Below are 25,829 nucleotides of genomic sequence, written 5' to 3' on the forward strand. Positions count from 1 at the left end.
CTGAAATCCAAAGACATTAGTTTCCATGTCACTTTGCCAGACTTATACACACTTTACCCTGGCTCCTATTCAAACACATTTTATGGTCTTTCTCAAGTCGCTAGCAGTTAGGAAACATGTTCAAAGTCTTAACCAGAACAGAATTGCAGACTTGTCTTCCCAGTATTTATCCAGCAGATCTTACAGTAAGCTCATTGTCGTCCAACAGCCTAGAGGTAATTCTGTATTGCAGCATTGATATGTAATCATCCAAAGCTTTGTTTTGTTGCGAGTGTGATTAAAGGACAAGGAAACAGTCATTCCATCTGCGCAAAATATCCGTCACACGGAGAGCTTGGACCCAGAATTCAGAACTGAACCGGCAACATTTGAGTTTACCTTAGCACATCTAAGTGCTAAAAATATTTTTCTAGTGATAAGAGTGACAAACTGCCTCATGTTTCTTTTGTATGCTTACAGTAGGCTATGAAAACACAGCTTTGTTTTGCCTCTCTCGTGTTTTTAAGTCTTTTGGGAAACGGATCCAGATAATCTCCATGCACATATTTTCTGTTCCTGGAATTCCTTTAGCTCAGTGAGAAATCTAGATCTTTTTAAAGGAGGATTACACAAATAACAGCAAGTAATTATTTTCACATTTTATTCCTTCCTTCATATTTGAGAAGACAAATAAAATGTTAAGTCTTTTCATCGGCTCTGTTTTCTTTTTAAAATCAGCTTTGAAGGGATTATTATGTGGCGGGTTAGCCCACAGGCGCTACTGATCTCATCAGTGACGTTTTCACACTCCGGAAATAATCGTCGGAGGACTGCAAGGGTGAAATGCCAGACAAGCAGCTTAGACCTCACATATGACAGACATAACCTTTATAATGTCTACATTAAACTGTATTAGTGCTAATAAGAAAACATTTTCTTCTAAAACCCAACAATTTCTAACAATTTTTCAGAAGTAAGAGGAGCTCAGAGTACACTTACATGCCAGTGTTCATCTTGGTACTGAAAGGAGTGCAGAAACAAAAGCTTAGTTAAACTTAAGTTTTCTTATTCAGAAACAAAAGTCTTTCAGGACAGGAGAAAATGACTTACTTTTTAAAATCTCATATTTTGTTATATTTAGTTGACAGATAATGACTATTTATATTTTCCCATTTATGAAAATATCTACCTACCAGTTTTGTGTTCAGAGATGTCAGGAAGTACCTGATAAAATGGTAAACAGCAGTAAGATATTGTTTTGATTATACTGCTGTGTAATAAACACAGTACATTGGTATACAAGACACCGACCATTTAGAAATACCTCAATCAGGATGTTGGGCTGATTGTTGGTCATCAGATGAGAAAGTCTCCTTTTGCCACAATTGATCTTTTACCACATGACCGAACTTATGGTTGTGTGAAAAGAAAACTGGAATTTGTTAAATCTTTCAAGTAAATATGCCCAACTTAATGCGGTCAGGCCTAAACACTGGTTTGGTGACCATTATCAGCCAAGATTAATAAACAGCAAGTTTAAGTAAAACTGGGTTTGAGTAAAAGTTGCTAGATATTTTTCAAATGTACTATGAAATTAAAATCAGAGCAAAAAAAAAAAATTATAAATGCATAATAAATCCTTTGCGTTGAAATGAACCGTCAACTTCTTGTATCAAATATTTTGTTTGATATCTCATCCTAAGAAAATGGAATCAGACATTTACATATTTGTACCCTTCTTGAACTACAGTAATGGGTCACGCAAAAGCGTTTCAAGAGCCACAAATGGCCCGTGGACCACATTATGGACATCCCTGTTTTAGGGTGTAATAAAGAACATAAATGAAGGCTTATGAAATGTATTTTTCTCTCAAATGTGTAACGCAAAAAGGGGTTACGTAAACTCTAACTTTACCAGTAAAAATGGTGAGTAACGGCAGGAACGTTTTTGCTTGGATTCTAATTTGCCCCTGGTGTCATAATATAACTTGTTAAATTCTGTCTTTGGAATGTGGAGTAAAAACCTGAATGATGGCAAGAAAGTGCCTAATGGACAAGAAATGAGTGACCAATTACTGAAATGGCCATGACTGTTTCTTCTTTTTTTTTCCACACACCCTATAAATATACATCAAATTCTCTTGTCAGCTCAAGAAAAACAATTGGAGCAGAAGGTCTACATAAAGGGACTAGAAATTTGTTTTTAAAAGAACATTTTTGGTACTCTAATACCATAAGAGCACGCCACTGATGTCAGGTTGCTCAATTAAAACTCTTCAAAGGTAAATTTATAGATACATATGAGTTAAATTAGCCACCAGACAAACTGTGGCGCAGGAGCAGAACCCTGAAGCCATCAGGCAGCTGTCACACATGCACAACATCCAGCTCACTGAAGCAACTCTTTCAGGTCACAGACAGATGCATAGCTCGGGGTGAAATTCAGTCTGTCTGCCACCTCAATGCACCAGCTGCGACCTGCACACACTTCATTGTGACAGATTTGTGAGGAAACGAGGCTGCTTCTTTTAAAAAAGAGAAACATCACTATATCTGAAAACAAGCAAGCTAAATAGAGGCCTGTTCAATTAAAAACTATCACAATGCTTGGTTAGTAGCAATATGTCAATCCATCACTCCACAAATTAACACACCTTCTTCTGAACACAGTTGTCAATATATTCACTGATGCAAAGATGCAACTAGTCTAAAAACAGCCACACAGTAAGAAATGGGGTAATAATAGTTACACCCCTTAAACTTTTTCTCCCTTTGCCAAATTTCAACCACAATCTCCAAAGTATTTTTTTTTCCATTTATGAAATCGGACAACAGAAAGTAGTAGAAATTGAAGGCATTAGACTGAGAAAGAGGTTAACCTTCCAGCGGAAAAATGACCCTAAACCAACATGCAGACCTGCATGACGCTGGTTCCGCCCACAAGCGGAAGTAGAACAAACCTCGGACAAGCAAACAGTGTTGGGGAATTCAGTGGTTACCCGAAACATTTTAAGAGTAGTTTTTTTTTCTTGCCTGTCGTTTTTGCCTCTATTGAAGCAAAATTCTCCAACGAGTCCTACATCAGGTCAGTAAGGTTATTTACTGATTACAACGGAGAAATCAACGTTATAGCTCAAGTCTCACTGGATGTGACTGTGAAAACTGTGGCGGACACATTGTGCACGTAGAAAACGGGTGACTAATAATTTAAATAATACCTGCTTGTGAAAATCTGCCTTCAGGTAAATGCTTAAAAATAAATTAGCATAAAAAGGTGCTCACATGTAAACACAGCAGTTACTGCAGCACGTTTTCACGCTGCTGTAGAGCTACCATTGGAATTTGCACACATAAAATCAAGCATAACTACCTTCACTTATTGATCTACCAGTTACCTTAGTGCAGACGAAGTGTTAGATGCCCTTCCTCGCAGTTTCATTCAAGTGGACATGGGGTCGACTGCAGGCCTTGATCCATTTCTTGCATTATTCCACACTTTGTTTAGGTTTTGGAAATGTCATAAATTGTATTCCGCCCTCTACACGCTCTGGGTAACGGCTGGCGGGATTGCATGTTCCTCACTGACAACACTGGACCGTGATTTCCTATTATTTTCTTCGAAATCTGTATGACCGCACCCGTTAGCGACGATAAACCCCCGGCAATGTTCCTCCAGATAAGGGGCGTGTACTTAGGGACAAATTGCGAGCACCGATTGGTCAGTTTCTGACAAACCCCGTAGAATGACTGACAGGTGGCGCCATGTCAATTGTGCAATTAAAACCCAGACTTAAAGCCAATTAGGAATCTGCTGCAAAACGTAAAAATGAATGCCCACAGATCCAATCTAACTGTGCCTAAGCTATTTACAAAGCTGGTTCAGACATACCCAAACATACCCTGTAATTGCAGCAAAAGTGTGATTCTAGTTCTGACTCAAAGGGCGAGTCAAATTAAACTTTTTTAATTTATAGAAGCAAAAAAAAAAAAAAAGATTAAAATTGAGCATTGTTTTACTTAATAGTTGTGCACTATTGTTCTTATATCAAAGAAAATCACACTAACATATACTTACATTTCTGGCTGCAACCATTGGTTTATAAACGTGTCTAAGGGCAGTTGCCCAGGGTGGCATTAGAAATGGAGCGCACAAGCAGCAGATCTAACTTACTTGCCAGTTGAGCCATAAATAAATTTTTATTGGTTTTATGCATGTGCAGTCAATAGGGAGTTGGCGCCCTCTGCTTGCTACTAGGACTATTTGGTGTGCAGGGCAGCAACACATTTTAACCCACCTCTAAATTTAGATATCTTACATTCGTATTGATTGGGGGACTGCAAAAGAGATTTACCCAGGCTCCCATTCATGCAAGAACCACTACTGGTTGTAGCACGTCAAAATTTGAATGGATTCCAGGTGTATTAAATGCGGAAGAAACCCAAGTTATTAATGACACAGTGTTAATCTTAATTAGTTTCCCATTTCAAATATCAGACAAAACCTGACAAATACTCAACGAAATCTTCTACAGGTTGCACTATTTGTTTGTTATAGAAAAACGAATAGTCTATTCATCCAGAAAAAGAAAACATACACACAATTAGAGGGATGTTTTGTAACATATGTGTCACAAAGGCTCGTTTTATTCCCATCTCTTTAGATTAATCTACAAAAATACGAGAGACGACACAGCACAACAGAAAATAGTATTTTCACAGCAAAAAAAAGTGAGATGACAATTTGGCACAAATGAGATCTTCATTTTCTTTTACTCATACTTAAATATGTGACTTTATTCTCACAGATAGATCCTCTCTTTATTATCTCCAGGCCCGAAATATTTTATCATTCTCCTTCTCTTATATTCTGTCTGTCCTCTCTCTTTTTGTCTCTCTCTCTCACACGCACCCACACGCCCACACACACACACCCCCACACGCCAACACATGATTGTGTACCTTCCATTGCCAGGTAAGACTGATTAAGTACGAACAGGAAAATCGTACAAATTCCTAGAAACACTTGAAAAGACCTTCGTGTTCTTCAAGCATGGAGAACTATTGATCCGGAACATACGAAGAAGAGAGAGTCTGATGCAAACAAAGTCTGGCACTTTGGAAGCAACTTTAAGACTTTTTTTTATCACAACCTAATGCAGCGGAATACGGCCTGCATGCATTCATTTCATAATGACTGCAGGAGACCTCATATCGTAGTTATCCAGCAGAGTGCATGTCACATATGTTGTCTGAGTTTCTTGACCTATACAGAGATCTTGAATGCCATGATGGTAACTGAAACATAAATTTACCAGCTAAGCATATACTAACACAGGTTTTTATGTTGGGATGACCATATTTTACTAGAAATAATTTAATTGATCAAAAGAAGGTATAGCATAAGAATCTATGATGAGAGTACTCCCTCTGAGCACAAGACTCCATATCTTATAGGAGCTTTATGCTGAAGAGTGAGCTGGGACAGGTGGCCGTACCAGCTTAACAACTTGCTGACGGTCCTTTATTGAAGCTGTGATGTGACATGGTTCAGTGTGGGCTACTTCTAACTCAGCAGAGATTAAAAGCTGCAGTAAATGACTTAAACATCAAGGAGAAACACTAAAAGGTTGTTATGAACAGAGTTGACAAAACGGGAAAACTTGCTGACAAGTCAAAAGAAAACAAGCTGAATCAGTTTCCCTGGTAAAGATGGGAAAAGCCTCTTTATTTATTAAATGTATATGCTCCTGCAGAAATATAATGTTGTACTTGTTATTGTTGATGTTTTCCTTAGAAGAACCCAATCTTTGATTTAAGAACAGTTTTTCATGAGGGGATCCCATTGTAGGATTATTTTTATCAGTAGCAAACTTACTTTCAAGCCTACAAATTCCTGTAAAATAAATAGAACTAAAGCATTTTAATGTTTACTTTTTCATATGCATTTGCGTCTAGGAACTTTAGGTTAGTAATCCATGACCTCATATTCCCTGGGTTATTTAAGTGAATGATGGAGACAACAACTTCTTGTTGCTACTCTTCAAAATATAAAAGTCAAAAGCATGAGAGAAGAGTGGAAAAATTATTGAATTCAACTTTGATTGGAAAGACACTTGTTCCCATTTTTGTTGGAACAATTGGGTTTTTTTTTTAGCAAAATGATGGATTTTACATTAAAATGTCAACATAAAGTAGAATCTGTAATTATTTATGAACGTTTCTGTAGCAGACAGATAAGTAAATTGGTTCTTTTTTGTTTTTAAATGTGCATTAAAATAAAGGTAGCAGGCGGTTGTAATATTCTTTCCATTGCTGTTATTAAAAATATTTTTTTAAAGTTTGAGAGCTGAGAGTATCTAGTTTAGGTTTCATAAGCAGTTTCTATTAAACATGAAGTCAAAGCTCCAGCTGCTCAGCAGATCACATCTGTAGCATTCTTCTCCTCTTTATGATGTGCCATGCAGAGAAAGGTGTGTACTGCAGAGAGTCAAGTACAGCAAACACTCTCAGCGCCGATGAAGCTTTGCTTTCAAAATAACAGCAGGCTGCCCTGGAAAAGACATCTCCTTTATTGTAGCTGATTTATCTCCATAATTCTGCAGCAATTAAACCTTTTAACCCAATCAATCATGCCTTGGGCAATGATACACCCCCTACGCCATCACAGTTGTTTCTGCAGTAACTACCTGGAGGGTCTTTCTAATGTTTGGCACTGTGAATCCAACATCTGTTTCTTCCAAAAGCAGCTAAACTACAGATTAATCAAACAAAGAAAGTGCTAATAGTCCAGATTCTGAGAGATCAGCAAGACTTCTGTACATGTGGCGTTGTCCTTTCATGGTCCAGTTTCTGTTACACTTTGCATGCAGTGGCAGGGGAGTTAAGAACCTGTTTATGAAAAAAAATCTACTTTTCTTCTATTGACGCCTTTATTTTACAAAATAGGTTCACAATGATGCTGTATAATATCTCTCTTTTTCTTCCGTTTTCAAATTCAATTTCAGTTCTGTTCAGTTTAGAAACGGTTGCCACCTTAAGGCACTTATCAACAAAGCCCTAGAGATGTTGCTCAAATGCTTATCCACCTAAACAAAAATATACACTACAATCTGAAGAAACGTTTCCCCCGAACCTGTTTCACTATGTGTATGGTGCTCTTTTTGCTGATGCATAGCAGCATTTCATTGCCTTTTGAAACTATGGTGATAGAGTCCCAGTTTGGTATCATTAGCTCATTTAATCAGATCCAAATACTTTGGGAAAGTAAGACTTCTGTCTTTCAAACTTACTTCTTACTCCAGAGATATGGAGCATACAAGAGATTGTTGTCACATACAGAGCATAAACAGTACTTGCTATAAACTTTTGCTGTTCCTACAATGTTACTTTATGCCTCTTGGCGACCTCTCTAGCTAGTTTCTGTCTTATAGTCTTCCTCATCTTGGAGAAATTTTATGTTTCGTTCACTGTAGCCCCATATTTCCTTCAGTTACTGATAATGGCTCACTTCACTTTAATACAGTATACCACATTTAAGCTCGATAATATTTAATATTACTATCTCTGGTGTATTTTAGATTTTAGATTATTTTTCCCAGTCAAGAGTTTTATCAGCTCAAACCGAAGCCAGTACTCTGGCTAGGCCACTCCAAAATCATCAACATTGTCAGAAGAAACGCATCTCCAAAATTTAAAGATTAACTGAAAACTAAATCTGCCTGGGGTATGAATAATTTTGAGAACAACAGAGCTTTTTGTAACTTTTTTCTTACCAAAAATATGTACAATTAAACTAACAAATAAAAACAATCCCTCTAGCTTCATCAAATTCCCTCCAATTAATGGCAACTGGATGCTGCAGCAGATTGAACTTTGAAATTAGATGAAAAATTGGTTTGACAAAGTTTTAGAGTATTTCTGTGCACACTTATGTAACTGGGGTTATTGCAGCTTCTCACCTTCTATTCCCTCTCTTAAAGATGAATTCATTTTTTTTGCTGAAATGCTAAAATAATCCTATTGAATGGGGGCAATAATTTGCAAATAATTGATCATGGTTGTTTGAAATCACAAGTTGACAAGTTTTCTCAAAAGTTTTAACAAGAATGTCTAAACTTAGGAGAGTCCCTCTATATTTATTTGAGACTATTTAATATGAAAATAGTAATAGTAACGAATCTGAAAAGCTGCAGCACTCATTTCTTCCTGCTGATAAGTACAGCTCACACCTCTACGCTTGTATGTGTAAAGATGCATATGGGTGAGAAGGACTTAAGACTTCCAAACGCTTTAGGTATTAAAGCATTAAAGCTGGGTGTGAAACTAAAAATAGCCTAGGAACCAATTTGCTGAGGACAGCGTGATTTTCTACACGTGACAGGCAACCGGCAACACGCCGCTGTCCCTGGTGCTGAAACTGCATCCGGTAGAGGTTTTCGTCTTCATTTATAATAAATCGGAGACATCTAACTTTGAATTCTATATGTGTTGGAGCTGCAATAGAACTGGGTTAACGGTTTAAAGCATGATTTTTAATAAAACGCTGTGCAACTGCTAAAACTGTAATTCCTCCAAAGCAACAGTGCGAGGCGCATGCCGAGATTAATTCCGTTTACAGAATGAGAGAGAGAAAGAGAGTTTGATTGATCATGTGGGCTATGGAAGCCTGCGAGAATTGTGGAAAATTGCTGCATAGACGCCCCTTTGGCACCGATCTCGTGGCCAGTGACTCCAAGCCCTTCCGAGGCCAAGCAGCCAACCTGCACCGGCAGCCGGGTATATTTGTTAACACACTCCCCCATTCTTCCGGGTTCTGGACCTCAGAAAGGCAACATGAACTTACCGCAGTTCTCACACAAGATCCTCCCAACATCCTTCTTCAGGTTCTTCCCACTCGTGTCAACGGGCGCGAACGATGCCTTGAAAACCAAGGGCTCGTCCGTGGGGTCCATAAAAAAGATGTACTTGTGGTTCTTTTTCACTTTGGCGCACGGAGCCTCGGATCCGAACTCCCCCACGGTGACGAGCTGCTCCCGCTCCAGACCGCCGCTGTTCAGGGGCCAGACCTCCAGCACTTTGACACTCACACGGTACGGCTCTACGGACGCGTTCCCCGCAGGCGTGGACTGCACCTTGCCCTCGATCACCACGGCGGACCTGTAAGCTTGGTCCTGCAGGGAATTCAGACTCGGGGAGTAGCAGGCGAATGAGACCCCGATGAGCAGCATGGATAGATGCACCGGATCAAGCCTCATGCCGCCTGCTTTGGCTCGGTGGGGGCTGGTCGCGTTGCGGCAGGGCACTGTGGGCTGCGGGGCGATGGCGGTGGACCTGGGTTGAAGGAGGAGAAAGCGAGTAGGCTCCAGCAGTAGCACGGCAGCGCGGCGGACCTTGCATAAGTGTCCATGCCATCGGGATCCGCTGCTTTTTCCCCAAATGCTTTTCAGCGGGTAAACAGCAGCTTTTGCAGCAGGGATGACGCTGGCTTTTAAATCCAGTCACTGCTTCCTACTAATGATAAGGCATTGTAAATGTTTCTTCTTCTTCTTCTTTTTTTAAGGAAGGAATTGTGAACCCCCTCCCGTCTTCGTTATTCTGCCATAAGACGACGCCACTCTTTATCTTTGCCCCCAAAAATTGCAGTGGGAAGGTGCCGCTGTTATGGTTCTCCGTATCATCTGCAACGGAGGGAAGAGACGCAAAATGCTGCAGTGAAGCACAAGTTGGGGGAGCCTGATCGCAAAACAAAGGGACCCGTTTCATTCCACGAAAACAAAATAGAACAATGATAGAAAATTATAACAATAAAAAAATAAATAAAAGGAATTATTTCTGCACGCCAGCTACAGCGTTAATACGCCGCCTTCCACCGCGGCTCTCTCTCCGCCTCCCCTACCAGCCGCTGACGGAGAGAAAATAAGACCGATCGCCAAGGGGCTCCAAAAAAAAAAAAAAAAAAAAAAAAAAAAATGCAGAATACAAGAAACCGATGGACCAAAAGGGTCTATATCCCCCCCCTTTTAGTTCTGCATGTCAGTCACTCCATGGTGTTTCTTCAGCGAGGATCTCTTGCTCTAATAAAACAAATGCAAATCCTAAATCCATGGCTCCCCCTCCTTACAAGCGCATCCTACTGTAGCCAAGGCATTTCGCAACCTCCCCCCACACCTCCCCCCAAAAAAGAAAGAAAAAAAAATCATATAGATTAACAACAGGGGTAGGGGGGGGGAAGAAAAATGAAGCCGCGTATGTAAGTCATGGAACTCTTGCGATGACTAACACTGCGAAAGCGTTTCGGAGTCTTCGGGAGACTGTTCTGAATGAGTTTTGCGTCTCATCCCATTAAGTCATGCCCTGCATTCAGGTCACATTCGCCGCTCTGCCTCGGAAAAAACTGAGGTTGAGGAACCCATGTTTAACCTAGACATCTAATTCAGCTGCACTACAAAAGTCCACATCTAAAATAATTTTTTTTTAAAAAGCACTGACAGTTTTAGAAATAATAAGAGCAAATATTATATTTAAGCTTCTCCTTTTTTATATATGTTTTTAGCGCAGTTTTAGGTTTGCACTTTTGCACAGAGCTTTAAAACTTCAACCAAAATCAAATGGAATCCTTTGTGTTATCATTTGTTTGATAAATGTTACTGACAAACTAACTCAGGGAAGGAAGATGAAGGTTTAGTTTGTGTGCCAAATACACTGCGGATACAGGACGTTGAAGTAGGTATTCACAAAGAGCGACATCTACCGACCATAATGGTCATTCAAAAAAAAAGAGCATCCACACATGGAGGGCGCAGCTATGTTACCGTCACTCCGCAGCTTCTCTATAAATTTGGAGTAGTCGAAAAGTTAGATGCACTATACTCAAAGTGTTATATTTTAAATGTTTATTTCTGATGATGTTATGATTAAGAGCTACAACAAAGGACGACTCAAATTTCTCAGAAACGTAAGCCATCTTAAGTTAGGGTTGAAACATTCATGGAGACTTCACTGTTGTCAAGCATACAGTCCACATGGAGGATGAGTCACAAAGCTCCATTACTGAATAAGCTTCCAGTAGTTGGCTTCCAGATGGTATGCTTAGTGGAAAGTTTAGTGGAAGGTAAAAATGTGATAGAAAAAGATGCATGAGCAATAGATAATACTGTAACCATGAAAGAATTGTGATGTAAAAGTCATTCTTACTGGAGTTACATGGCATGGACAGTCAGTCCAGGACATGAACTACAGCTGTTCCAGAATTAAAGTAAGAAGCTTATAATCTGGGCTATGGTGAAGTAGGACTGCAGTGTTGCTAAGTGATTCAAAGTCTATTTTTCAGTTGAAAGTCAGTCTTGCATTTTAATTAAAAAAAAGGTCTCAGAGTCTAAGGCAGGGGTCTTCAGTTCAGTTTAGATGTGTCTCTGATTCAAAAGCAAGGAAAGGTATCAACAGAACGAACGGCTAGAATTATAAACAAAATTGAATTAAAAGTTGCTTCAGAAGTAGCTGCAGTATGTAACCTTTACAACAATATGTTTATTACATGTTTACGAAATCATGAGACAGATGATCTGTGAAAAGATCAAGCTCCTCCACTTCCCATTACTGCCATTGGCAGAAACGCACTGCTCCCGGTCAAAAACAACCAATCAGAGCCAGGAGGAGGGTCTTAGCTCAATATGCTAATGGCAGAGAAACAACTTACAGTTCTAGGAAAACTGTTTATCCGCCATCATCGGAGGTCAAGCAAGCTAGCCTGGCTATTTGTGGCGTAGTCTGTTGTGGGGAACTAGCTGTAGGCAAGCAAAGTGCAATGGGGAGAGTGTGAGCAGCACTTACACAAGAGTAATTGACAGCTCTAAGACCGTCCTCCTGGCTCTGATTGGTTGTTTCTGAAGGCAAAGGAACAAGATTTTTTTCACAGATTATCTGTCTCATATCCTACTGTCATGACATGGTGATAGTTTTAACAAACGTAAAAAAAAAAAAAAAAAAGCAACAACATATTCAGATATGCTCACTGATGTATACAGAGTATTGCATCTTTTTTGATGCTCTATAGTTTTCCTTCAAATAAATTGTGTTAGTTTTTCTACTTAACTATAAAATAAATTATCGAACACCTCAATGTTTTTATTTTTTCCATATTTTACATTCTTTGGGCCCATTTGGTCATACACTACCAAAGAAATCAAGCATAAAAAGTAATCAAAATAAATTATTCAACAAGTGAAGGTATAGATAAAAAAAATGGCACATACATCAAATTTAATTAGATAGTTTATGTAAAAACCTTTTCCGGTAATAAAAACGTCAAATTTTCTTTTGTGTGGAAAAACTACTGCTGTAATTTTGACTCATTCGTCAGAACAAATTATTCACTTTGATCGTCAGTGTTTTACATACAGTACAGACCAAAAGTTTGGACACACCTTCTAATTCAATGGGTTTTCTTTATTCTCATGACTATTTATAAGGCAAGAAATCCCACTTATTAACCTGACAGGGCAGGTTGACCTATGAAGTGAAAACCATTTCAGGTGACGACCTCTTGAAGCTCATCAAGAAAATGCAGAGTGTGTGCAAAGCAGTAATCACAGCAAAAGGTTGCTACTTTGAAGAAACTAGAATATAAGGGCTATTTTCAGTTGTTTTACACTTTTTTGTTTAGTGCATATTTCCACATGTGTTATTCATAGTTTTGATGCCTTCAGTGTGAATCTACAATGTCAATAGTCATGAAAATAAAGGAAACTCATTGAATTAAAAGGTGTGTCCAAACTTTTGGTCTGTACTGTACATTTTCAAATTGATATAGTGCTTGACTTGGTCCTTTTTACAGTTTTGCTTTCTCTCAAACCAAGTAAGAGTTTCACTGGCTGTGTGTTTGGAACTATTGCTCAGAAATCCACATCTTGTTTCATCTTCAATTTTACATCAAAAATGCCCCTGTTCATTTCTCCAATCATCCTCCCTTCAATTATATGAGACTGCCAGCACCATATGTGGTGGACCAGCCCACGCCATAATGTTCCCACCTGCAAAACTTAACCTGTTTTGGTGGTGATATGCAGGTCTATTCTTCCTCCAAACATGATGTATGCACTGAAATCCAAAGAGTTCAACTTTAGCCACAGGTAATTAGATTACATTTTTCCAGTATTTAACTGGCATGTCCAAATCTTCTGCAGCTTTTCCAGTCAGCCTGAAGGGGATTCTTTGTTAGAACATTTATTTGCTAGCAAATAAATGAAGGTGAAGAAAAATGCTCTTGGAAAAAAAGTAACTGAGTGCAAAGGTGTTGAGGAGAAGCATTCAAAATTTTGAAAGAAATTCATAAAAAACTGAACTTCTGATGTGCTGAAGGTACTGTAAATTGACTGTTTTTGATTGAGATTTTTATTTTCAAACCGTTACAGTTTGCAAAAGAGTTTGACCTTGCGACAGATTCAATCAGCAGGAAGGATGGATTGTTCTTCATAAATTATTGTTGTGGACATAGATATCACATTAAGGACATGTAACACTAGTAGATCTGTAATGACATTATTTCTAAATTAAAACAAATTTCAAAGTTAAATTGAAATCATTAAAAATTATTTATAGCTACATCTGAGAGGCCTTTGCTGGTTTGGGGGTCACTAGAAACAAGTTAGTTTGCTTATGGTTACAAAATCAAGTTATTGGGGCCTGCCCATAGCAATGCATAGGGATGTAATCCCTATGCATTGCATGGCAGGCACCTATTGTTCTACACCTCAAAATAACTGCCGCTTCCTACTACCGTTAATGCGGCTCGTACCGCTGCATGCCCCCTCACAATATATATATCAAAACGTGAGGCTCAATCCCGTGAGGGGAGCTATTACTTTTGTTGGCATTTCGAGTAACTGTGGCGACATAATTAACAAAAAACGAGCCAAATTTAACTCAAAACAAAAGTCTAACTGACACAAAACAGTGTCAGTTAGACTCAAAATAGACATAGAATTTAGTCTGCCTCTCTGAACTGCTCTTTAGAACTACAATGACTGAAGGTTAGAACTACAACATGGCGGACACTGAGTGCCTACAAAAGAGGTCTGAGCTGAATGTCAGAACTACAAACATGGTGGAACTGTCAGTTACTACAGAGGAGGACTGAGCTGGCCTTTAGAACTACTTGTGTTTTGGGCTTTTTATAACTGATTTTACCCAACCATTGTTACACATGATATTAGTTTAGCTCTTTGAAATGAAGCATACTGAAAATTTCAAAATAAAAGCCTTGAATATTTTTACATCAGATAATTGCTCTTTTTGGCTTTATGTGACTTTTTTATCCAAAGCACTGTTACACATGGGATTAGTGTGGCAATTTAAAATTAAGCTTAACAAAAAATTCAAAATAAAAGCCTTGACAATTTTTACATCAGATAATTGCTCTTTTGAGCATTATATAACTGATTTAACCCAGCAATTGTTACACATGGGATTAGTTTGGCACTTTGAAATGAAGCTTAACAAAAATTTCAAAATAAAAGCCTTGAGAAATCTTACATTAGGTAATTGCTCTTTTGAGCAATAAATAACTGATTTAACCCAATGACTATTAGACATGGGATTAGTTTGGACCTTTGAAATTAAGCTTAACAAAAATTTCAAAATAAAAGCCTCAACATGCCCCTGAGGTTAGTGCACCGCCTGTGGCGGTGCAATAATATTATTCTGCATTATCTTTTTCTCTCAGGTCAGGGAACTGCCTTGCGCAGCAAGGCAGTTCATTAGCATTAGCATTTTAGCTTATATAAGCTATTAGCTATTTATTTTACTTTTTAGCCATGTTTAGTATACTGAATGGAGTAAGTCCATTATAGAAAACATCCCAGTGATGTCCCACATGCTACTGACAGCAATCACGCTAACATTAGCATTTTTGCTAATTTTAGCTGATACACTTACTTTATCATACTGAATGGTGCAAGTCAATGTTAGTAAACATTCTTGTCATTGTATTCATATGATTGCAGCTTTCTTTAGCATTGATGCTAATTTGTAGCATCAGAACGCTGGGTCCAAACAGACGGGCACACTTTGGCAGGCCCCGGTTAAATTTCTTCAGGAATTTTCTAGTTTACCTTAATCTGCATAAAAGTTCATCACTGTTACTTCAATTTCCGTGTCTCTGGAGACACGGAAAGCCCTCTGGGCTTCAAGCTTAGCTGCTCTCAGTCTCAGAAGTGCTGAAGTTGCAATATTTTAAATCAAGAGCCCATAAACCGGAACTTGACAGAGAAAAATACCAAACATATTTGGAAGCAGTTGCTAAATGTAGCCACAGCTCAAGCTTTGTGAATGTCTCCCACACTCTTAAATGAGCTTTGCTTCTCAGGCCTCTCTTTGTGTTGCCTTTTCCATCAACCTAGTTTGTTTTGCTTTGGTAGAACAGGCTGCTTTATTGATGATATTTTGTGACGTGTTCTCCTTGTGAATATTAATGACTGTCTGCTGGACAACTGTCAAAACAGCACTGCTCCATATCTTGTTTAGGCTACAATGTCCCAATAACATGACGTTTCTACATGGAAAGTCCATTTTATTGATATTAAATTCAAATTAAAAAATATATTATTGATCTCAAAGCAAAATTGAGATCAGTAATGATCTCAAATGTGGCTCAATGTTGGCTTTTCATTAATTTTGAGCCATAATTATCAAATTTAGATTACATAAATACTTGAACTATTGCCATTTGTGTATTGGATGTAATGATGAGTTTCATTTTTTTTATGAATTACAAAAATAAGTTAACTTTCTTATGATAGTCTGAATTATTGACATGAACTTGTCAATTCCAAACTTATCTTTCTCAGCAGACCCTGGTCAGATCAGCTGACCAGCTGCTTTTAGTTGCCCTCCAAAAAATTAAGAGTCAATGGAATTTTAGAGTGGATGTGTCTTTTTCTGTTTTGGCTACTAAACTTTGGAAAACATATTTTATCTATTTTATTATTGTGCAGCACCTGGGACAAACTTGCTAAATATGCTTCACAACAAATTAAATTAGTAATTTTAGACAAGTGGAGTTGTAGGAACAGGCAGACTTAACTGGGGACGCCCAAAACTATATTTTGCTTTGGGTATAATTTTTGCTTTAGGATATTGTAAAGCATTAAAGCATTACAATATCCTCAGGAAGTGCAGGAGAATGCAGAATAATTCTTACATGGAGGTGACGCAAATTAATGACAGGAGTCATTAAAAAGCTGAAACATTTACAAGTACCGCTTACCTTTATGCATATTTCCTACCCAACATTTCAAGCAAAGCCTGCAATTCTTCTCCTCCACCAAAGTGAGGCATCGTTCACCACTTTACGCGTTGACATCAGCGGCACAACGTGCGGCGCCGAACTAGTGCGTGTGTCGCTCGGCGTGCCACGACTCGCCGTTTCTGGTCCATCTTGCGAAGCAGGCAGATGTAGTGTTGTGTGCTGCTAAAGAAGGGGCCGTTCGAGCGTCCGTCCATGAGTCCTCCGCCTCGTCTCGTCGCCTGCGTTGCGTTGTCTAGGTTGTAAAAGGCTCTCGGCCCCCGCAGACGGAGCTGCGGGGAGGGGGGGAAAGAAAGGTAAGGTTACAGCAGGAAATCCACGGTCTGTGGAACGAAATTCTGTGCGTATAGTTGCGATTTGGGTTATCATAGCCGCCCTATCGAAGTGCCGTGACGTGCGACCGAGCATATGACAGCGCTCTGCAGAGTTTCCAAAGCATGACATCTTAACATATGGCTGATCGGGAGCGGCGACGGAGCCGTCGTCTGGAGCGTCGCCACGCAGCGTTTCAGTGCCGGGATGTAGGGCAAAACTTTGTGAGGAGATTACGGGGTCTGGCTTCCACTAACTGCGACAGCACCTTATTATTGAGACAGAAGCCGGTTTTGGATCCGAACAGAAATACTTTTTTTTTTTTGTCCACCATTTAAAAAAAAAAAAAAAAAAACAACACCTCAATAAATATAAGGTGACCCACTGACGGCATGTAAATAAGTTGATAGGTCGGTTGTTCGTATACTGGAGCAATAAATGAATCAGCCAGCAAGGAAAGAAAGGAAGGGTGGGGGGTGCAGGGTCTATGAAACAAATATGTTGACCAGGTTTTTGGATCTAAAACTTAACAACTGAAGTTTGGTTGTTTCCTCGCCCAGTTGATGTGCAGTGGGCAAAACGTCGCGGCATTCATAAAACCGTGGTTATACTCTTGAGAAACGTTAATTACACAACAATTAGACTTATGTGCGTCACAGTTGTCCTCTGTATATAAATAAAATAAATAAATGTAAAAAAAATAAATAGAAAAAAAATTAAAATCCGCTCATTTTAGGATAAAAACAATACACGTATTTTAAACTAAAATAAATAAATAAATAAATATCTGATGGATTGTCACAACTAATAATTTTTTCACGCAAAAATGTTTCATTTTATACCTGCTTCACGGATCATTCTTGGACAGCATCCAGTATAAAACGAGCCCGTTTTCGCGCTGTAAAATATTAATACGCTACGTGATGTAGTAGAATGGGATTCAGAAAGATAACCATTAGTTTTCATGTAAGAAAAGGAATGGTTAGAGAAAGAAATGTAACAAAGGAAAACTGACCAAATCTCTCTAGGCCTTCAACATACAGTCTCAGCGCATCTCAAAATTTTTATTCAGACATCGATTTATGAATTTATTTTACTTACATAGACTTGCATTGATAAGGAATATAAATGAGCCGTCACTTAAGATATTAATATCATCAGTTTTTTTTATTGCTCTGGGTATCAAAACTAATTATTTGCTCTTTTATTTTGTGTTTTCTTTTTTTTTGTCATTTTGGATTTTTTTAATCTTTTGCTTAATATTGTATTCCTCATTGACAGTTTTTTAAAAACTAATTTTGGATCTAAAACGGTGAACAAAGTTTCATATCTAAGCAATTAGCAGTATTGTTTGGGTGTTAGACTACCTTTCATCCGGGACCTTCAAAGTACCTTTGGAAAGCGTATATAAATATTCCCTTTCAACAGAAAATACTGAATTACTCTTTTATGATATGGCCTTCAATGTACGTAAAAAAATAGTTTGCTATTATTATTAAAATAACTTATATGAAATGTGAAACGGAGGGGAAAAAAAGATTAGACCGTGACCGCATAAGTCAATGTTTGGGCCAAAATCAATAATCACGTTTTTTTATTTATTTATTTATTTTACAATTTTATTTCATAGAAATTGTATTCATCTCAGTGAAACGGCCTATTGACGATGTGACCTATTATTGTTATCCTTTGTTTTGTTTTTAGAAATGAATTTTATTTGAACATTAATTGAAGCACGGCAAAACATCTGCTTAAAATGGCGTTAAAAGACATTTAAAATATTTCAAATAAAAATTAACCAACGGTTAATCATATAGTGGACCAGAAACAGCTAAATGTGTATTTTTCCACCTATTTTTATTTACGATATGACTGGCAGAAAACGACGACTTTCCCTTTTTAAAAAAAAAAATATATATATATACATATATATATATATATATATATATATATATATATATATATATATATATATATATATATATATATATATATATATATATATATATATATATATATATATATATATATGTGTATATACATTTTAACTTCGATAAATGCATTCATTATGCATTATTTTTGCATTTTTTGTTATTTGTTGTTTTTTCATTTTATTATAAAAGTTGTATGAGTCTAGTTGAATAGTTGGGTACGACAGTGTGCAGAAAAAAAAATGTGTTCCAGTTAATATACGCGTCCTTCCAGAAAGGGGGTAGAACTCCATAGGCTGCAGGGGTTTTTTATTTATTTATTTTTATTTTTTTTGTGTGTGCTCTGCAGGAGATGCGTCGCCCAATTAGCTACTTTAGACAACACATATACAAATTACTTATCACGCTGGCAACAGTTTTTGAATGTAAATGCCTTCATTCAAAGTTGACCGTGCCTTTTGGCAAAATGTGACTTAACTGTGACCAAATGCTACTGATCGTGGTTCCACTGCACAGCAAGGACGTGCAGTGTCACTCAGCAGACATTTACAAAGAAAGATCTGCCACCTGACTCGTGAGTGTGGAAAACCCGTGGAGTGGCTCGTATACGGTGTCCGGTCATACAGCGGGGAGGAGAGAGGCCGCTGTGCTAATTAAAGGCCCCAAGCAACGTGGCAACCGCCAGTATCAATACGGCGGCAGGCAATGTTGTCTTTAACGTAAATATTAAAATAAATAAGGTTTTTTTTTTTTTATTTCCCAAAGGTTGAGGTTACAAGCGTACCATAACTGTTCAGTTTAAAATGGAGGGGACCTGAATGAACGCACCGAACCAGTCTGTCGGATTCTGCAAATTTCTTCCTTTGTCTTGTTTTCAATCATTTGGAGAAAGTGACTTGATGACTCACTATAGCCATGCCGAGATCATTATGGAAATGTGTGAAGATTCCTTAATTATGAAAGGGAGAATGTTCACATTTTCATGATAAGTCAGTCATCCTGCTGACTCTTTGCTGGAAAAGAGAGGTGGGTCTAATCTGTTCTACAGACGCAGAACACCACATCTCTGCCGCCCAAAAACAGACATGATTGGACTGACCTATGATTTATTTATTTTATTTTTATTTTTGCCTTTATGTGCCCGCAGGGTACTGTGAAACGAAAACGCAATTTAAATAAACAGCGTTGAGGCAATTACAACCTTTGATGTGATTTTGAAAAGATTTTAAAAACACACAGATACACACATTATATATATATATATATATATATATATATATATATATATATATATATATATATATATATATATATATATATATATATATATATATATATATATATATATATATGGCATAAGCCAAAGTATTATATAACACTTTGGCAAGTTAGTTACATGCAATCTAATGCTTTTCAGGTAATCAGCATTAGAAAAACAAAGTAGGGTCTTCCCACGAAGAAAAAGTACCAGTTCTTTCGCCGAGTGTCCTGAAGAATCGAAACTGATATTAATCTGTGGAATTCGTAAGTTTCGTTTCGCATGAAGCGAAAAGATAGCTCCTGACATTAGGAAAACACCGGGAGATGGAGAACTCAGCAGCAGCATTCGATCTGCATTAACGCACCCTCCCTTTCCCTTTCCTCGCTGTTTTATACCTCTGTGTAGATCTCGCGAGAGCTCCGAGCACGGGCTCAGCTGGCCGTGGCTTTGCAGCAGACGGAAGGAGAAGGCAGGCGAGGCAGGCAGGCAGCATCATGGCGGACAGAGACAGTGGAAGTGAGCAGGGAGGAGCGGCCACGGGCCCAGGCTTCGGCTCCATGCACCTAGCGGCAGGAGGGGCGGGCTCGGCTTCCGGGCTCCAGCATGAGACGCAGGAGCTGGCGTCAAAGCGGGTCGACATCCAGAACAAGCGCTTCTATTTGGACGTTAAGCAGAACGCGAAGGGCCGCTTCTTGAAGATAGCCGAAGTCGGGGCCGGCGGAAACAAGAGCCGCCTCACTCTCTCCATGTCCGTGGCGGTCGAGTTCCGAGACTACTTGGGGGACTTCATCGAGCACTACGCCCAGCTGGGACCGAGCAACCCTGGGATGGTACAGGACGAGCCCAGGCGGGCGCTGAAAAGTGAGTTCCTGGTCCGGGAGAATCGGAAATACTATATGGATCTGAAAGAGAACCAGAGAGGACGGTTTCTGCGGATCAGACAGACCGTTAACCGGGGGCCCGGGTTGGGATCGACGCAAGGCCAGACGATCGCTCTGCCCGCGCAGGGACTTATTGAGTTTCGCGACGCTCTGGCTAAACTTATTGACGATTACGGCGTAGAGGACGAGCCCGCGGAACTGCCGGAGGGGTCGTCGTTGACTGTGGACAACAAGCGGTTTTTCTTCGACGTCGGCTCCAATAAGTACGGCGTGTTTATGAGGGTGAGCGAGGTGAAGCCCACCTACCGCAACTCTATCACGGTGCCCTACAAAGTGTGGTCCAAATTCGGGAATACCTTCTGTAAATACGCCGAGGATATGAAGAAGATCCAGGAGAAGCAGCGGGAGAAGAGGGCATGCGAGCTGCAGCAACAAGAGGAGATGCAGGCGGACGATGGGGACGAGGATTGATAATAGAGAAAACGTGCAAGAGTAACGAAAAATAACAAGAGAATTAAAGTAAAAACTCTACTGTATAAAGAAAGAATCTAAATATTTTAACTGTAAAGGTTTAACTCCAAGGGAGCATCACTCTCAGTATAAGAAACCACAACCTGACAGTTATGACATGTTGTCACTCATCGCTGGATGTTACCCCACTTATCACCATTAATACAGTAACAGGCTGCTAAACAAAGTAATAACATTATATTTGAACATTGATTCCTACTTGACAAACAATATTGAACGGAGTGTTTATTTCCCTTATTAACAGAGAACTTTTGTACCAGTTAAAGCTATTGTTAAAAAAGAAAAAAAAGGAGAAGACAAAGTGTTTGCAATGTTCAAACGGAAATATGAGGAGGGCGGGGGTCCTTTACATGTGAGCTAATGACTTCAGCACAAATCAGATATTTTAATTTTTCAAAAAAAAACAACAAAATTCCAAATCTTTGTAAAAGGTTGTCACATGTACTTGCCATCCTATTTACCTTTACATGTGAGTGGAGATGTGTTTACACATAAATCATATATGAGGGCTAGGCCTGCTATGGAAAGTGGTTAGATGTCATGCAGTATATTTAAAAAAAAAAAAGGAATATATAGGCATTTTCATGAAATGAAATAAGTGCTATCTTTGTTGTGCAATATGCATTTCAGATAAATTGATTTATATTGAACTGGTCAACAGTTGACATGGCCGTTGGTAGAGGCATTCAAAGAAATATAGATATTGTAATTTTTCATTTTTTTTTTGTTTGAGTTGAAATTGTTGCCATGCAAATCGATATATTATAGACTACCTTTCTGTCTCGTTGTTGATGCAATGTGGTAATTATAAAAGGTACGTTATGTGTTTTTTATAGGGGAAATGCAGTGACAACATGTAGCAATTTACCCTATTTGCAAATTATTTAACAAGACGCACGTCCGTACACATGAGCTGTGTTAATTGGCCCAGTTAAATGCAGAGACGCATCGAAATGAGTGGAAATGGAGATGCACCGATCACGATCGATGGTTTTCTTTCAAATCCAGCCAGCTACTTCTTTTGTGTTTATCACGTTCTATTAGAAATTAAAGGCATTATAATTTTTCTGATGTCTTTTAGATGTACTTTTTAAAGTTTTAAAAAGAATTTCAAAGTACATGCTATTTGTTGATGCGGTTTTTTTTTTTTATGCATTTAGAGAATAGAAAAAGCTTTTTTTTTTTCCCCCCATTACTTGACCTGCATATAGCCGATCAGAGTCGATCACGGCACAGTCGTCTGATTCCGATCGATTGTTTGGTGCGTCTCGACCCTAAAGGTAACTTTCTGTTGACATGTTTCGTCTTTAGAGATGCACCGATCACTTTTTATTTTGGCCAGTAACGTTGTGTGATTTTCTTTAAACTTCGCCATGTGGATGTTTAACAGACTCCAAATTGCAACATGTGCTGCCAGCTTTTGGTGGGGAGAGGTCATCATCTGGGTAAATGATCGGTGCATTTCTATCTGAAACATCTTTTCGTGATCTTGTTCAGTCATAAGAGTCTACATGGTGCCAAGGAGTGCTATTGCTGCATGTTAACCTGCACTATATGAACCGTTTCATTGATACGAATCTCAAGTTTGAGTACTTATCCAAAAGGCTTTGGCATAGTTAAAGCAGAAATGGTAATCGGACTATCACCGTTGGTTTAGAAGGAGGCCCCTCATTCCCCCCTCCCCCCTATGTGCACACCTGGCTCAGCTGAGGAGGAGGAAGATGATGAGGAGGGGGTTTAGTCACCTGTTGGTGGTTCTCCAACTTTAGCCCTACAAGTTTAAGGTCTGAGTGGTTACTCTCGATGCACGCTTGCAGCTTTACGTCAGATTTGGGATTGGAGGCAGTCTGGTCTATTTGTAAATATTCGGGCTGCCACTTGTTAAAAAGACTGGTTCTGGAACCAGTTCAGTCGCATCTCATAGATGTTCGATAGCAGTTTTATAAACTCTTTTGTCAGTAAACTCCAGAGAAACTGGCAACAATCAGATTATTTCAGATTTACCTCATCATTGAATCGAACGATTGCTCCCGCCTTCCAATTGACTGGAAACCAGCAAAACTAGATTGTCCTTTTCCTTGACCACCTTATTTTTCAGGAGCATCCGGATTAAAGCCTAAACCACATCTGTACGGGGGAGCGTCCACTTTCAGCATGTAAAACAACCTGGTGCCTTACACACTCCGCATGCTTACACGCTGGCCTGGTGCTTTGGATTGCAGTTTTAGCTTTTCTTTTTCACGCTTCTTTTTCTTCTTCTTCCAGTTTTGTCTCGGCCCCCTTGTGTGCTAGCGCACGACTCGTGGTGCTAAAAGGGTTTGCTGCAAATCCTGGGAGCAGAATTCTTAACTCTCTTTCTGCTACCTTCCTTCCTTCCCTATATAACTCCATTGCCATCCCCTTTTTTAGCCATCCAGGTATCGGCCTACATGTAAACATGGAAGGGGGTGGTCACCTCGATGCAAGACGATGCAGAGGGGCAGGCTTGTGTCTCGCTGAGCGGGGGCTAATTGTGTGAAATAAGACCTCGACGGTAAGCCCCCACCCCACTTAAATTGCTAATTTTCCAGCTAACATGGTTAAGTGGTGGTTATATGTGGCAGTAAATGGGGAGTAGCGAACATAATAATAATTTCTTTTTCCTCTGATTTAAATGTAACTACCTTTTCAGCATTATTCCACTTTATTTGTGATTTTGGAATGTTTTTGCCCATAAAAGAAAGAGATATATCTATTTTATTTTTGTTTTCCTGTGCAACATTTCATCACTGTGTGCAATATCATATGTGCCAATGGTGGCAATATATGTATATCAATTAAATATATGATTATAATTTGAAAAGCATGTGACTGAATTCCATGTGTTTTTCTCATGAAGGAGTCGTACGCCTTTATTTGCACTCAAAGTTTCACCCTGGAGAGAGAAAGAGAAAAAAAAAAAAAAGCGGAAACCAAGGGTCTTAGCAGCCTGTTGGGTCAAGCGGTTCACATATGTACTTTAACTTGAAACAGAACATTGTCACTGCAAATGTGTCCCTCTAAGAAAAGGGTCGTGGGTTGTTGAAGATAGACTATAAACATCCGAATGGAGGTCGTTTTTGTTTTTGTTTTTTTTGGTTTTTTATGAAAGAAAAAAAAAAAAGAAGAAATCTCCATTTTTAGCTTTAAGCTAAGAAAAGGTGCTTCAGTCTAATCCTCATTAAGATGTGTGGTGAACTGTCTTCAGTGGTTGTTGTGTGTAGCACTTTGCTTTTCCCAGGTTAATGAAACGCCTGACCAATACTTGTTTAACAATGATCTCATCAAAGAATGTCGTTCTTTCTCTTATGTTGCCTCTTTGTTTTGTTGTTTTTGTTTTTGTTCAGATGGTATATATGATTTGCTCATTTGATGCATTAAGTATAATTTATGTACATTTGACAAATTTAAAAGAAAGAATAAATTTATTTCTCCCACTATGTCTTCCTCCCGCCCCCAATGTTTTGTTTCTTGTGCAAGAGGGTCGGGGAGCAAGAAAAAGTTTATTTTTGATCTAGTGTTGTCTACAATGTCTGAATCTGCGTTTGCAATGATACTAATCATTAAAGCTTAATTTTACAGCCTCCAACATGCAAACCTTTCAACTATTTAATGACTTATGTCTTCTTGGAAAATTTCAAAGTACTGTATATGTAATAAATGCCAGGCTGTAAAATAAAGCATTACTTTGTTCTCTAATCATCTGGACTGACTGGGATTTGTGGTCCTCTACATCTATCACATTTCTGTTTAACCCTTTAATGCTTGATACAAGTTTAAAAAAAAAAAATCTGTAGCTCAATTGTTTTTGACAAGATAGTCATCTCTTTGCATGATTATATTGCTAAATTATACTAACGATGTCCAGACTTGATGTCCAGAGTCAAAAAAATATTTTCTTTTGAATTGTTTTAATTAAGCAATATAGGATGGCCTTTGAGAAGGAACATCCTGTTTAAGGACATGCTACTGTATCCTAATTGGAATTAAGTCCAGACTGACTGTTGGTAGAGTTTTTGTTTGTTTTATTAAGTCCTTGGAAATTTTGATATGGCTTCAGTATAACAAAAGATGTACGTTTGCAAAACAAAATATTTTTTCTCTCTCTCAACTTCATGGAACATTTTCCCAAGAGTCTTGGGGATCATAAAGATGTTTTATGGCAAAAATTAAATGGTACTTTATGCAATTTTGGTTGCTTAGAACTGATGAGGACTGAGGATGTAGTTAGCATAAGTGATGTCAATTTTTCTTTAAAAATTTTCAGTCAGTTAATTTATTTGACAAGTGTCAGCAATTAGTTGTTTTTTTTTTTTTACTTACGGTTGATTTAGATAGCTTTTGTTTGTTTGTCCTTAACACATCAAATATTCTTTCAAAACATTTTTTTATTTACTCAAGTTATCTTTGATATTAAAATCTGTGTGCAGCATTCTGTCCGTACCTAAATTATGACTTTTGTTGAACACATGTTTTTACCACCAGACTCTAAAGAAAAAAAAAATCTCCTTTATATTTTAAAAGAATTTTAAGCTCCATTATAAGGGGCACGCAACTTTTGAACTGTTGAATAAAACGTGTACTTATCACCTGTATTACTTGTGCTAGCCGCTAGA

General features: G+C 38.5%; 2 protein-coding genes and 1 long non-coding RNA gene across 8 annotated transcripts in view; 2 read left to right on the top strand and 1 right to left on the bottom strand.

Moving 5' to 3' along the window:
* The window catches only part of LOC102218549 (pro-neuregulin-2, membrane-bound isoform-like), a 124,645-nt gene extending 115,105 nt beyond the window's left edge, over positions 1 to 9,540 (bottom strand). For all 6 annotated transcript variants that reach the window (XM_023342161.1, XM_014471313.2, XM_023342159.1 and 3 more), the window contains exon 1: positions 8,822 to 9,540. In XM_023342161.1, the coding sequence (XP_023197929.1) occupies positions 8,822 to 9,233 (412 nt within the window). In that variant the 5' untranslated portion in view covers positions 9,234 to 9,540. The remainder of the gene's footprint in view (positions 1 to 8,821) is intronic.
* On the top strand, positions 9,368 to 9,948 carry LOC111610039. The gene is made up of 2 exons (XR_002753467.1): positions 9,368 to 9,428; positions 9,539 to 9,948. It is a non-coding gene; the product is annotated as an uncharacterized LOC111610039 (long non-coding RNA).
* Positions 9,949 to 16,403: 6,455 nt separating this feature from the next.
* On the top strand, positions 16,404 to 24,908 carry LOC102230921 (transcriptional activator protein Pur-alpha-like). The gene is made up of 2 exons (XM_023342544.1): positions 16,404 to 16,575; positions 20,189 to 24,908. The coding sequence occupies exon 2, from the start codon at positions 20,278 to 20,280 to the stop codon at positions 21,133 to 21,135; it is 858 nt and encodes a 285-aa protein (XP_023198312.1). The 5' UTR covers positions 16,404 to 16,575; positions 20,189 to 20,277; the 3' UTR covers positions 21,136 to 24,908.
* Positions 24,909 to 25,829: the final 921 nt, after the last annotated feature.

The sequence above is a fragment of the Xiphophorus maculatus genome, chromosome 11 (genome assembly GCF_002775205.1).
Source record: "Xiphophorus maculatus strain JP 163 A chromosome 11, X_maculatus-5.0-male, whole genome shotgun sequence".
In the NCBI taxonomy this organism is placed as follows: Eukaryota; Metazoa; Chordata; class Actinopteri; order Cyprinodontiformes; family Poeciliidae; genus Xiphophorus; species Xiphophorus maculatus.

Bases quoted from the DNA above. Each gene is read 5' to 3' on its own strand.
- LOC102230921 (XM_023342544.1), top strand. From the start codon at position 20,278: ATGGCGGACAGAGACAGTGGAAGTGAGCAGGGAGGAGCGGCCACGGGC.